General features: G+C 47.6%; 2 protein-coding genes across 2 annotated transcripts; one reads left to right on the top strand and one right to left on the bottom strand.

The window, feature by feature from the left end:
- The first annotated feature begins 1,987 nt into the window (after positions 1–1,987).
- On the top strand, positions 1,988–8,913 carry LOC127766544 (calcium-transporting ATPase 2, plasma membrane-type-like). Its single transcript, XM_052291617.1, has 7 exons — positions 1,988–2,487; positions 4,620–4,674; positions 4,779–6,730; positions 6,815–6,973; positions 7,187–7,358; positions 7,723–8,021; positions 8,253–8,913. The coding sequence occupies exons 1-7, from the start codon at positions 2,311–2,313 to the stop codon at positions 8,496–8,498; spliced, it is 3,060 nt and encodes a 1,019-aa protein (XP_052147577.1). The 5' UTR covers positions 1,988–2,310; the 3' UTR covers positions 8,499–8,913.
- A 1,263-nt stretch (positions 8,914–10,176) lies between these two features.
- LOC127766545 (cyclin-D5-3) lies at positions 10,177–12,735 on the bottom strand. The gene is made up of 5 exons (XM_052291618.1): positions 12,011–12,735; positions 11,788–11,874; positions 11,373–11,655; positions 11,161–11,294; positions 10,177–11,049 (listed from the first exon to the last, which is right to left on the bottom strand). Exons 1-5 carry the CDS (start codon positions 12,338–12,340, stop codon positions 10,843–10,845), a joined length of 1,041 nt encoding a protein of 346 aa, XP_052147578.1. The 5' UTR covers positions 12,341–12,735; the 3' UTR covers positions 10,177–10,842.
- Positions 12,736–14,427: the final 1,692 nt, after the last annotated feature.

Genomic DNA, 14,427 nt, shown 5'->3' on the forward strand with positions numbered 1-14,427 from the left:
CATTTGGTCCTTGAGGCCATGGGGTGAGTGTAGATTCGGGGAGAGGGGCAGTGACCTGCGTGCCACCGGATGACTGGATCTGGCGTGGCTGGGGACGCGAGCATCGAGCGGCGCGGCGGTGGAGGGGAATTGTAGAGTGGACCGCACTGAGTAGTTGACTAGCGACGAGATCTACTAGAGTAGTACCTCCTTAGGCTGACCTCTCCACCTGGCCGTCACCGCACAATGCCTAGATCTAGCAGTTGGTTGGCTACCTTCATCGAGAGCCAAGGGTGTGACGTGGCGGGTGCGTGACGCAGAGACAGAGCTGGACATGTTGCTATGGTTCCACTTCCACCTGATGGATGAGGAGATGGAGACGTGCTGCCTCTCCGTGCATGCCGCCGGCTACCCGACCCCCGTCCTCATCATCACTTAGATATTGTTTAGGCGTTGGGACTGGTGCCAAACCTGTCTAGTGGTGCACTACCTATGCATGCATGCCGCTGGCTGGCTGCCCCCGTCCCCATCATCGCTGAGACGTTGTTAGGGTATCGGGGGCAGTGCCTCTTCTGCATGCGCGACCGCAAGTACCCCAATGGATCCCACCCCAAACACACATTACCGAGTTGCTATGTACCAGCCACCTTCAGCATCGGCAGTGGAATCTGAATTAAGGGCATAGAAAGGGTAGAGACAAACACATAGAGAAGGGGGAGATGGGTGTGTCACTAACATGTTAAGGCCACCACCTTTTTTATTTTTCCTAACTAAAATGTCACATAGGCGGCCACGTAGGATGAACCCGTCATCGAAACCACTTAGGGACGCTAATCGATCTGGTACTCTCCCTATATCTGGTATCGAGGTTCATGAAAGTATTCAAACTCGACGTGTGGACGAGAGATCTAAAATGAACTTATTCCATATGTCGCGGACCTCCCGTTCGGCCGTTTGGTCTGGGCCTACGACCGTGCGGAGGGAGGCACACCACCGCGGGGGAACGACCGGCTCGTTGAACGCACGAGGCACGACACGGAAGAGGAGTGGGTGGGCGCGTCGCGTGGGCGTGGTGGCCTCGTTGTTTCTTTCCGCCTCCCCGCGCCCCGCGGAGAAGACGCGGTGCGCGTTCCTCTCGAGCGCGGTCCCATTTGCGTCAGACGGCGACGTTGACCGCTGGACCTGGATTCCGGCTAAAATACTCCGCGAGGATAAATGGGAATCGGTGCTCTAACCACATTTTCCTGTGTCCTTGTCTCTCTGATTATTTACAGAATAAGTAAGATGCTCGTATGGTTTAGCTTTGCTTTGGAGTTTCCAATTTATGCATTCCCGGGAGTCCTGTCCTGATCTCCTGGACCCTCTCTAGAGAAATGCGAAGTCATTTTCTATGGTAGTTGCACGTTTACGACAACGCGGATTCGAGGACCTCATCCGGCGAGGATTGTAAAATCGTGCCATCGTGGGACCATGTTCTAGTTACTTGAGGCCCCGTTTAGAGGGTTCACCTTTTCCTCTGTTTCGGTAAAAATCAAAAGTTGTTTGCCACGAGAAATAGCGTTCAGCCTTCAACTTATGTGTTCTCTCTCTCTGAAGACTTTATGTGTTCTCTTCAATAATATCCAATGTTAGGCGCGTCCGCACATGAGGCTAGAGAGCCGGTAAGGAATGAATTTTCCGTTGGTTTTTCCAATTTGCACACTTCTACGAAGGCAACACCTCGCGATGACACAATGATGACAATGGCACAAATATTGCCTACAAGAGATGCTCAAGTAATGCTCAAGTCACTGGAAAGTTGAAGGAAACGTTTGGGGCTTTCTCATCCGGCCGTACAAGAGACCAAAAAGACCGAACGTCTCTCCTACGCATGTACGTACGTGCAGCAGAGCTGCATGGAATGTCTTGAAAAGTTGCCCCCCAAGACTCGGTTCGAGTTTTGACCCCTGAATTGCCGGCGCATTGCCAGTAGCGAACGAAATAGGAGAGAGGAGCTGCCCCTGCATGCGCGCGATCATGCATGCACGCATCCCCTCCCGCTGCTGCTCCCTCCTCCTCCTCCTCGCATCCGTCCGGTCACTTCCTAAAAAAACACAGGAAACTACGCAAAAACTCCCATGATTCCGACCAGCCGAACACTTTCCCCACAAAAAAAATTGCGCTGAAGTTGCCGTCAGAGAGTCGCCTTCACGAACGCCATTGTGCGAGTTGACGCGTTTCTTCGCGGAAGAAACCAATGCCCGCGTTGGCTATATAGAAAGGGTTTGGGTTGGCGGTGGGGAGGAGATCGGAGGAGGGGGTCGTTGGATTGGGAAAGGTTGAAGAGGCGCAATGGAGAGCTACCTGAAGGAGAATTTCGGCGGGGTGAAGGCGAAGCACTCGTCGGACGAGGCGCTGGGGCGATGGCGCAGGTTGGTCGGCGTCGTCAAGAACCCCAAGCGGCGGTTCCGCTTCACCGCCAACCTCGACAAGCGATCCGAGGCCGCCGCCATGAAGCGATCCAACCAGGTAACTGCCGCCGCATTCAACGCCGATATATGTTATGTTCGTGTGTTGCATCGGCGTCGTAATTGCCATTGCCATTGCCACCGCTTTTCTTGGCATACTTCGGATGTGTAAACTATCGTAATATATATATATGTATATGTATATATATATATATATATATATGTATATATATATATATGTATATATATATATATGTATATATATATATATATGTATATAATAAATTTGTTTGGCGCTCCATGGTGTCCGGGCACCATGATTGAAATTTACTATATACCCAATTCAAATGAGTATGAAACTTTTTCAAATATTTAGGTATTAACGTTAACTACTTTACTAACTAGTTCAAAGCAAGTTTGAACTGAATTCAAACTTGCTTTTGTTATATTTTGATTCTAGGTATATAGCATCCAAACATATAATTAGTTAGGTATGTAATAATGGATTGTGAAATAAAGTTAAATTTGAGTTGTTTTGTTGCTAGGTATAGGTATGAATCGAATACTTATAACTAGGTATATACTCACAATTTGAAAATTTTGAAAAATTTGGACGAATTTGTGTATTTCATACCATGGTGCCCGGACACCATGGTGCCCCATATGAGTGTCCTATATATATATATATATATATATATATATATATATATATATATATATATATATATATATATATATATAATATTCTGTACATTATATATATATAATGTACTATAAAATTGTCACCATGAAAATCATTACAGGCTGGGGCTGTCAGGCCTTATTAGTTCATCTGTAAATTACTGAGTGTAAGCTGCAATTTTTAGGCCGTTCGATTAGATTTTACTGTTTCAGATGTGAACCTGATTCTGCATTGATCAAGAAAAAAATATTTTTAAAAAAGATGATATTCAAACGTACCTGTTTGACTGTTTAATCTTTATCCAGTTTGAATGTTTCACTGTTATCCATTGAGCTGTTTGTGAAGTTTGTATCTTAAAAAAAAGATCATTTTAACTGAAAACTTAAGATTTTGTTTAGCACCTCCCTTGAACATGGTAAATTTAAAATTTTCCATAACCTCTGGCAAACAAAATTTATAGTGAGTAACATGTTCCTCTGTTACAAACTTACAATAATACAATCCACACTATGTTTCTTCTGGCAAAATCGCAAGTATAAAGTATAAACACGTTACACGTCTGCTGCAAGTCTGCAACACATATACACATGTAAAAGGTGCAGCATTTGTGCAGTACTGAAGCTTCCACAACAGTTTCCAGGACAAAGTTCTGCATCACTTTGTAAAATCAAGTAGTACTAACGCGATTAATTAAGTATTAGCTAATTTTTTTTCCAGTTGGGAACCCCTCCTCCCATGCACGCAAAACGATGCTTGCATTAACACGTGATTAATTAAGTATTAGCTATTTTTTTCTAAAAATGAATCAATTTGATTTTTTTAAGCAACTTTCGTATAGAAACGTTTTACAAAAAAACGCACCGTTTAGCAGTTTGAAAAGCGTGCACGTGGAAAACGAGGAAGAAGTGTTGGGAAAATCGGGTGCCGAACACATTGCAGTTGAGCATAGTGGCCGTATTTAGATTCAAACTTTTTTCTTCAAACTTTCAAATTTTCCATCACATCAAATGTTTGGACACATGCATGAAGCATTAAATGTGGATGAAAAAGAAAACCAACTGCACAGTTTACATGTAAATCGCGAGATGAATCTTTTAAGTTTAATTACGCCATGATTTGATAATGTGGTGCTACAATAAACATTTACTAATGACGAATTAATTAGGCTTAATAGATTCGTCTCACAGTTTACAGACGAAATCTATAATTTATTTTGTTATTAGTCTACATTTAATAATTCAAATGTATGTCCGTATACTTAAAAAAAATTTGGCACATGTATTAAACACAGAAACTCAGCCTGTGTCCTGTGTCAGTGTGCGTGTTGACAAACCTTCAGCCAGCTCGACTATTCATTGTGTGCAATCTGCTGCTAAAACTGCACGTTCTTTGAGCACTGGAAGATTAAACGCCAGCAAACTCATGTTTTTTTCATGAATTTTCATGCAATTGTTCCACTGTAAAATTCACGAGGCTTACCATCAATGCACATTTTTCTGTACCGATTTCAGGAGAAGCTGCGAGTTGCTGTGCTAGTGTCAAAGGCTGCACTTCAGTTCATCCAAGGTATGAACGATACTGATACCAGTTCACAATCACATCCCAGAATGAAATCAACATTTTTTCTCTTTTCCATGGAGCCCAATCATGACATTGGCACGATCCTGCAGGACTTGCTCCGGCGAGCGAGTACACGGTCCCCGACGACGTCAAGGCGGCGGGCTACGGCATCTGCGCCGAGGAGCTGAGCTCCATCGTGGAGAGCCACGACATCAAGAAGCTCAAGTCCCATGGCGGCGTGGAGGCCATCGCGGCGAAGCTGTGCACCTCGCCGGAGGACGGGCTCCCGAAGTCGAGGCGCCGGCAAGCCGTCCGGGAGGAGCTGTTCGGCATCAACAGGTTCGCCGAGACGGAGTCACGCAGCTTCTGGGTGTTCGTCTGGGAGGCGCTCCAGGACATGACGCTGATGATCCTCGCGGCGTGCGCCTTCTTCTCCCTCGTCGTCGGCATCGCCACCGAGGGGTGGCCCAAGGGCGCGCACGACGGGCTCGGCATCGTGGCCAGCATCCTTCTCGTCGTCTTCGTCACGGCGACCAGCGACTACCGGCAGTCGCTGCAGTTCAAGGACCTCGACAAGGAGAAGAAGAAGATCACGGTGCAGGTCTCCCGGAACGGGTACAGGCAGAAGCTGTCCATCTACGACCTCCTCGCCGGCGACATCGTGCACCTCTCCATCGGCGACCAGGTGCCCGCCGATGGCTTGTTCCTGTCCGGATTCTCGCTGCTCATCAACGAGTCGAGCCTGACCGGGGAGAGCGAGCCCGTCGCCGTCAATGCCGAGAACCCGTTCCTCCTGTCGGGGACCAAGGTGCAGGATGGTTCTTGCAAGATGCTCGTCACGACGGTCGGGATGAGGACGCAGTGGGGTAAGCTGATGGCCACGCTGAGCGAGGGCGGCGACGATGAGACGCCGTTGCAGGTGAAGCTCAACGGCGTCGCCACCATCATCGGCAAGATCGGCCTCATCTTCGCAGTCGTCACGTTCGCCGTGCTCACCGAGGGCCTCTTCCGGCGCAAGATCATGGACGCCTCGTACCTGAGCTGGACCGGAGACGACGCGATGGAGCTGCTCGAGTTCTTCGCCATCGCCGTCACCATCGTCGTCGTGGCCGTCCCCGAAGGCCTCCCGCTCGCCGTGACGCTCAGCCTCGCGTTCGCCATGAAGAAGATGATGAACGACAAGGCGCTCGTCCGGCACCTCGCCGCCTGCGAGACCATGGGCTCGGCGACCACCATCTGCAGCGACAAGACCGGCACGCTCACGACCAACCACATGACCGTCGTCAAGGCCTGCATCTGCGGCAACATCAAAGACGTGGAGAGCGCCTCGGACACCAAGAGCTTGTTCTCCGAGCTGCCGGAGTACGCCATGACGCTGCTCTCGCAGTCCATCTTCAACAACACCGGCGGCGACGTCGTCTTCAACAAGAGCGGGAGTCGCGAGATACTTGGCACACCAACCGAGACGGCCATCCTCGAGTTCGGCCTCTCACTCGGCGGCGACTTCCTGGCCGTGCGCAAGGCGAGCACCCTCGTCAAGGTGGAGCCATTCAACTCGGCCAAGAAGAGAATGGGAGTGGTCATCCAGCTCCCCGGAGGAGCAATGCGTGCACACAGCAAGGGCGCGTCAGAGATCATCTTGGCATCTTGCAGCAAGTACCTGAATGATCAAGGCAACGTCGTGCCACTCGACGATGCAACCGTTGCTCACCTGAACGCCACGATCAACAGCTTTGCAAACGAGGCGCTCCGTACCTTGTGCCTTGCCTACGTCGATGTCGGTGACGGGTTCTCGGCGAATGACCAGATTCCTGAAGATGGCTACACCTGCATTGGCATTGTGGGGATCAAAGATCCAGTTCGTCCTGGTGTGAAGGAATCGGTTGCCATCTGCAGGTCGGCAGGGATCATGGTGAGGATGGTCACAGGTGACAACATCAATACAGCGAAGGCGATTGCGCGGGAATGCGGCATTTTGACTGAAGGTGGCATTGCCATTGAAGGACCGGATTTCAGAACCAAGAGTGCAGAGGAACTGAATGAGTTGATACCAAAAATACAAGTAAAGTTTTCGTTGCTTTTGCTGGTCAGTTTAACTGAATTTTCTGGATTTCATTTGCTGATGTGTTCTGGTTTCATGTATCAGGTGATGGCTAGATCTTCACCACTTGACAAGCACACCTTGGTGAAGCATCTCCGGACCACTTTTGATGAAGTTGTTGCGGTTACTGGTGATGGCACAAATGATGCTCCTGCTCTTCATGAAGCTGATATTGGACTTGCAATGGGCATTGCTGGAACTGAGGTGATTTTCCTCAAAGATAGTTGATAGTGTTCCCCTTGCATGAACAATATAATTAATGAATTGCATCACTTCGATTTTTTTTAAAAGTGTATTTTTGTGGCAATTTAGCCGCTAATTTAGTTGTCTTGAGTTGTACTACCATCCATTTCATGCCCTCATAGTTCTATGCCCTTTTTCACTCCCAAAATTTCTCACTGTGCTATCTGTTTGCAGGTGGCAAAAGAAAGTGCTGACGTGATTATTCTTGACGACAACTTCTCCACTATAGTCACTGTTGCTAAATGGGGTCGGTCAGTGTACATTAATATTCAGAAGTTTGTGCAGTTTCAGCTGACAGTCAATGTGGTCGCTCTGATAGTGAACTTCTCCTCAGCTTGCTTGACAGGTACAGCTAAATGTTGATGTTTTTTACCTCATTCTACTGTATAGAATTGATAGTTTCGTTCCGATTAAAATAACCTTTGATGTTGGTTTCTTGTAATAACTGCACTGCTGATACATGTTCATCTTTTATACTTCTCCTTCACCACTGTTCCTAGTCTGCTGCCTACTGTTTCTAAGTTCAAATACTGTTTAGTGTTAGTGCAGCAGAAATTTTTCGTTAGATTTCAAATGAGTGGCAGAAGAGATGTGCTAAAACTTAAAAAAATAAACTAACATAAAATTTATTAATGTGGAAAATCAAGAATTTCCTAGTTTGTTTCATAACTTACTCTTGACTGTTCTTTGTACTTCTGCTTGGCATTCAGGGAGTGCTCCTCTTACTGCTGTCCAACTGCTCTGGGTTAACATGATCATGGACACACTAGGAGCACTGGCATTGGCAACTGAACCTCCAAACGATGAACTGATGAAGAGAACTCCTGTTGGAAGGAAAGGGAACTTCATCAGCAACATTATGTGGAGAAACATCCTGGGACAGGCCTTCTACCAATTCATTGTAATATGGTATCTGCAGACAGAAGGGAAGTGGCTATTTGGACTAAAGGGAGAAAATTCCGATCTAGTCTTGAACACACTCATCTTCAATTGCTTTGTGTTCTGCCAGGTAATTTGAAAGTGCTTGTCACATCTATTTAGTGTCTAAAATAATTCTCTTGCATACATTTTTGCAAAAATAGACCTTAGCTCTTGAATAATATGTTGGCAAATATGTTTTCCAAGGATCAATACTCACATGAATGTAGTACTTCAGCTGTAAAATGATGAATGAAAAATTTCAGACTATATTTTGCCAATATTAGTGTGCAGTTTCATTAAAATTTTCATTGTTGTGCAGGTGTTCAATGAGGTGAGCTCAAGGGAGATGGAGAGGATAAATGTATTTGAAGGCATTCTAGACAACAACGTGTTCGTCGCCGTCCTCGGCAGCACAGTCATCTTCCAGTTCATAATAGTACAGTTCCTGGGTGATTTCGCCAACACGACTCCTCTCACATTGAAGCAGTGGTTCAACTGCATTTTCATCGGTTTCATAGGGATGCCGATCGCTGCTGCGGTCAAGCTGATCCCAGTTGATTTCTAAGTAGGAAAGCAGAACTAATTCAAGAGACGGGACTGAAGTCGGTAGGGATTAGAGACAGTACCATGGGCATAACAAAGTTCTCTTTATGCGCTTGTTTAGATGTGAACCTCTGCCCCCCCTTTTTTTCTTGCAGAGTATGATCCAAGATTGTATGGTGTTTAATGGACTCGTGTAGATCTTTCCTTCACGTCATTTTCCTCATGTTCTTTCCTTGGAATGTTGGAACTTGCAATTGTATATGGATCGCTTGATAAGACATTTGTTTGATTCTACACCCTTGAGTCCTTGACAGGGTGTATGAATTGACTCGTGTAAGTTTCTTCCCTTGTTGCCATCCTACTGTTTTTTTGTGGCCAATCTGGGACTGTAGCAAAGTTACTTGCAATAAAATCAATCGATTTCATTGTACTGGAAACTACAATCTTTGTTCTTTACTCATTGTACTGGAAACTACACTCTGGTTGTCACTAAAACGTGCTTTACTGGACTGCATGTCTGCAGATGCTATCTTTGGTTGTGTCATGATCTGCCATGTTCTCATTCATTCGACATACTCCGTATTACAGTCAGGGAATTTTCAGCATGGTTAGCTGTAGTAGGATTTGTGAAATGCCTCCGCTACCTTCCAAGATCCAAGATATAACGTCACATTTAACTTTGACCACGAATCTCAGTTGCAATCCAAATGCCAGCATCAGCAGATAATATGTACTGGTTGCATGGGCCTGGCAGGCTGTCAGTTACCTTCCTTTTGGCATCCCAGGCTTTTCTCTCTTCACACATCGCATGCAATTGACACACACAATCAACAGGCAGCTTGTGCTTCCATCACTACTGCACCACTTCACCAGTGCCAATACAAAATGCTGCTGACCAGTCAAGCCAGTGACTGGGCATGTTACTGCCCACTATAAAATTCCAACAGCGTCGGCCACCAGTAGCCATGCCCCTGTGAACCGCGGTGAACCCATTTTTTTACCTTGCTGCCAGGCACAAGACAGCCCAACACAACAGATCAGTACATGAAAAAAAAATTTACCATGTCTCTCTCTTTCTCATGTCATGCTTGTGCATCGCTTTTGGGTTTTGACCGCAATGCCAGTTGCCACCGCCCACGACGAGTCACCAGGGGCTAGAGGAATCCAGTGCAAGGGTTGGTCATCCACAGCCATCTGAATCAGATTCAGATCATTCATGGGGAGTTGTTTCTTTGGTCAAAAACTACAAAGATCCAGACCACACAAAACACAGCAGCTCTTGTACTCCACTTTCATCAGAGGTTTTCACAGTGCTACACTACACGCACTGTCTTCTTGGAGGCAGTTAAAAAATTGGAGGGAAAGGGGAAAGAAGCAGATCCACTCACATGCTCCCCAAGATGAGCAATCCATCAGAACCTCGGCAGCTGGTGAGAGGAAGCTGAAGAGTGAAGAAGAGTCTTTCTTTTGGCCTGTTCCACGTGTCCTAGTGGAGTGTACTACTACTGGAGTAGTGATTTGCATTGCATGATGCACAATTCAGAGAGAGCTAAAGAAGGCAGCGTTACAGCTGCTTTCATGCGAGAGAGACAAACCAACAGTGGCAGTCACCTCCAAGAAGGCAAAGAACAGCAAAGCCATTGCTGAGAAATAGCAAGGCAGGGTGATTTGATGACACGGCACAAAGGCAACATCAGAAAGGCACCGAGCAAACGCATTTCTTCCTTTCGTCCCACAGATATCAATAAACAATTCCCAACCACTCATGGTCAGCAATTGCACACGAGACACGAGAGAGTAGAGTGAAGTACAGTGAGAGAGATGGCCCCTGCCCCCTGGCTATCCAACTACTATCAATCAGTTCTTGCAACAAAAATGTACTACCACTGTTTGGCTTTAGCATCAGGAAATTGCTAATGAACCAAAATGGCATGACTCAACAGAGAGTAACAGATAACCATACAGTATCCACAAAAAATGACTTCTACTCAATACTTGGGAATTGGGATTCCCTCTCTGTCTCCACATCTCAGTGAGGACTTCCTCCCTACTTTGAGCAAGAGCTCTTTATCAGTTTTCAGGCCTTTTCCTCTGCTCTTTACACTAGTACCTTTCTGGGCCAGGGAAAGATCTCCACAAAACCAGAATCTTTCCATTGCTAACTAATCAATCAACTGTAACAATTGCATAATCAGAAGAAGAATCAAATGTTGGCCCCTCCATTTGGCCAACCCCCCCTGAACTTGCAAGAGCACTGACTAGGGCTCAGCTGAAACAAAAGAAAAAGGGTGAAAATGATCAACTAAAAATTGCAGAGCTGGACTCCAACCAACATGCTGTCCAGCTCCAGCCTCCAGCTCCTCCCTCTACTGGCGCTGAGGCGAGTGCAACCTTTTCCTCTTCTTGTCCGGGGTTGCCTCCAAGGTGGTGGCATTATTGGCGCCTCCCATGGCGCTGTCCTCCGATCCCCCAATGTGGGCAACAGAGACACCCGAGGAAGCTACCTCCGTCGTCGATTGCATCGACCTGTCCTCTTGAATCATCATCTTGTTGTAGCAGGAATACACATGCCCCTGCAAGAGAACAACAGCGTTGCAGAATTTACTCTCGACATTGTCATTTCTACCAAGAACTTAAACCTAATGGGATGAGATCTCGCAAAAGAGAAAGTTGGGAGTGCTTACGGTGTCTAGTTGCTGCCATAACGAGCCCACGACCGACTTGAGCTCGTCTAGATTAGGCGCCGTCTCCTTGTTCCGAGCGATGAGGATTGCTGCTAGAGCGATCGTTGATGGCTGGTACCCCACCGAGCTAATGACTGCGAGATTGCGGAAATGAAATGAGATTCTTGCGATCCGATTCGGTGAAATGAAAGCAGAGGGGGGGAATGATCGACCTTTGATCGAGGCGAAGATGCATTCGATGGCGCGCAGGACGATCGCCTTCCGCTCGTCGTGCCGGAATTTCGCGGTGAAGCAGTTCAGGTAGGAGAAGGGTGTCTCGGTGATCATCTGCCACTTGAGCGTGGTGAGGACGAGGAGCTCCATCCGCATCAAGGACGCGCAGTCGTACATGTCCAGCTTGAACTCCGGCAGCCGCGGCGGCCGGCGCTCCTCCACCTTCGCCGCCAGCGACAGGCACGCCACCGAGAGGAGCTGCAGCGCCCACTCCTTGTCCCTCTAAAACACCCCCACACACAAACACAAAAAAAATGGCAATACGGAGTCAGGCATTACGTCGAACACGCACTCGGCATCACGACAACAAGAGTGAGGCGGCGCATCAAGGCAAGCAGGGAGGATCGTCATTACATCGACACACCGGCGCGCCAAGAACCGATCGAGATACGTCACCGCGACATACGCCGTCTTCAAGCTGAACCGGAATCCCGCGTTCGTCTGCAACCAGCAAGCGAGGACGAGGAAGCCCCCCCCGAAAACAAGAGTCAATACAAAGATCCGATCTCCGCGAAACCGTGTGGAGAGTAATCTCAGGTCAAGGGGGCGACAAAGAGAGGAGGAGACGCGAAACGACCTTAACAATCCAGCCGACACACCAGGCGCGCGCGTTCTTCATCCACTCCTCCACCATCTCCTCCTCCTCCTCATCCCCACGCTCGCCGCCGCCGCCGCCGCCGGCACACCTCTCCTTGGACAGCATCAGCGCGAGGTACTCATCGTCCCGGTCCATGAGCAACACATGGTCGTCGTCAGCAATGGATAACTCCCAGTCGCCGCCGCTGCCGCCGCCGCCGCCATCGTCGTCGGCGGGGTCGGCGGAGAAGAGGTCGTTGCCATCCTCCCGGCAGATGAGCGTGGACGTGGGCGTCGCGGGCGCGGAGGTGGATGCCGAGGCGTCCCCCATGGTCGGCGTCACAGCCCGCTGCGCATGCAGAAGAAGAAGAAAAAGGAAAGAATCGAGAAAAGGGAGGCAGAAATCCACCGGGACGAAAAGGCGGCGTGCGGGTAGCGGGCGATCGAGGCGGCCGGAACAGAAAGGGATCGATTCCCACCACCTCCTCCGCCGCCTCCGCCTCGTGCCGTGCCTCCCCCCACCACCCGCGCGCGCGTTGAAAGGGGAGGGAAATCTGCAGTTAGAGAGAGAGAGCGAAGGAAAGGGGTGGACTGATTCAGGACTGGATTGGAATAGAGAGAGAGAGAGAGAGAGAGAGAGAGAGAGAGAGGTGTGTGCGTGGGGGAGTGGCCGCGTGGAGGGGTTGGATGGTGGTGGATGGAGAAGGCGACGCGCGCGCGCGGGGTTTCGCGGGAGAAGGGGGAGGGAGAGGTTTTTTTAGACGACGCGCGCGCGCGAGTTGGCGCCTGCCTGCTCTCTGCGGTGCTCGGCTGGCCTGCCTGGCTGGCTGCGTGCGTGCTCGCGTGCGTAGTAGTAGTAGCATACTACTCGTGGTAAAGCTCGTGTCGTGTGATGGCTGCTAGGACTCGGCTCTTCTCTCGTCTCGTCTCACCACATGTACTCCCTCCGTTCCCACAGTATAAGAAATTTTAAATTTTTCTGGTAACTTTTGACCACTCGTCTTATTCAAATTCTTTTTATAAATATAAAAAACGAAAAATTGTGCTTAAAGTTATGTAGATAATAAAATAAGTCACAAATAAAATAAATAATAATTTTAAAAGAATTTAAATAAGACGAGTGATCAAACGTTGCAAGAAAAACTTAAAATCCCTTATAGCTTGGGACAGGGGAGTACTCTGTACGTATGCATGCATCTTATGTGTTTCGCTTCACGGTCTATTTCTACTGTAAGATAAACTGATATATGTAAAAGTTTAGAGGTCCAAAATTGATAAAGAGGGTTTTCCTATAGGGAACGACACGCGAGTGGCGCCTCTCCTCTGCGTTGGCCTAGCCGTCTGCTCGCGTGTGTAGCAATGTACTACTGGTGGTAACGCTCGTGTCGTGTGACGGCCAGGATCTGCTCTCCTCTCGTCTCGTCTTACCGCACATACTTCATACGTTTGTACACATTTTATATGTGTTTTACTCCATGCTCCACACTACTATAAGATCAACCGCCGTGTGACAAGTTTAGATGTCCAAAATTAATAAATATACTTTAAGGTATTTTAGTAACACACGAGTAGCGTCTCTGCGCTGCTCCGCTGGCCTAGTTGCATGCTCCCGTGCGTAATAGCATACTACTGGTGGTAGTGCTCGTGCTGTGTGACAAGCTAGGTCTCGCTCTTCTCTCCTCTCGTCTTACTTTGTACGTATGCACGTGTCTTCTGTGTTTCGGTCCATAGTTCTACTCTACTCTGAGATCAACCGTCATATGTGAGAAGTTTAGAAGTTTAAAATTGATACATATACTTTGAATTATGATGTTATCTTCTATTATGTCGAGTAGCTTAGTCATAAGGTTTATTAAAAAAAATTCTCGGGTTTGCTTAACCTTGACGCTTGTATTGTAACCTTGTCCCTGATGCTGCTAGCTTCGCTAGTCAAGTAATCCACGACGCGCGTCTGTTGCTACCAAACAAGCCTGTACAGTATGGTGTGCAGAATGAGTGAGGGCTTCTAAAATTTTTGTTTAGGTCCACACCAAACCAATTTGTTCAAGTTTTAGAACTTCCTCACTCAATTTCTTTTAAGCTGTCCTTTCTCCTTCGGCGATTATGCTAAAAGCCTGAAATATGTTCGTCTAATAACAAGGTATAGCTAAAGAGAAGAACATTAGATTAATCGCTAGCTACTTTTCTGATGCGGATACATGCCACACCACCCATAATAGGCATCGAGTATAAAGAGCAACGTACAGCGGTGAACTGTACTTTTAATTTTATTTTTACAATATTTAAGGCACCGGCCGGGCCTCTAATTCGTAGATATAGCCATACTACCAACGTGTGATATATACATGACCAAGGTCATGCAAACTACATACATAAAAGTTTTTTACTTATTTGGTCAATCGGACAAAACACATATAT

This window comes from Oryza glaberrima, chromosome 3 (assembly GCF_000147395.1).
Source record: "Oryza glaberrima chromosome 3, OglaRS2, whole genome shotgun sequence".
Taxonomy (NCBI): Eukaryota; Viridiplantae; Streptophyta; class Magnoliopsida; order Poales; family Poaceae; genus Oryza; species Oryza glaberrima.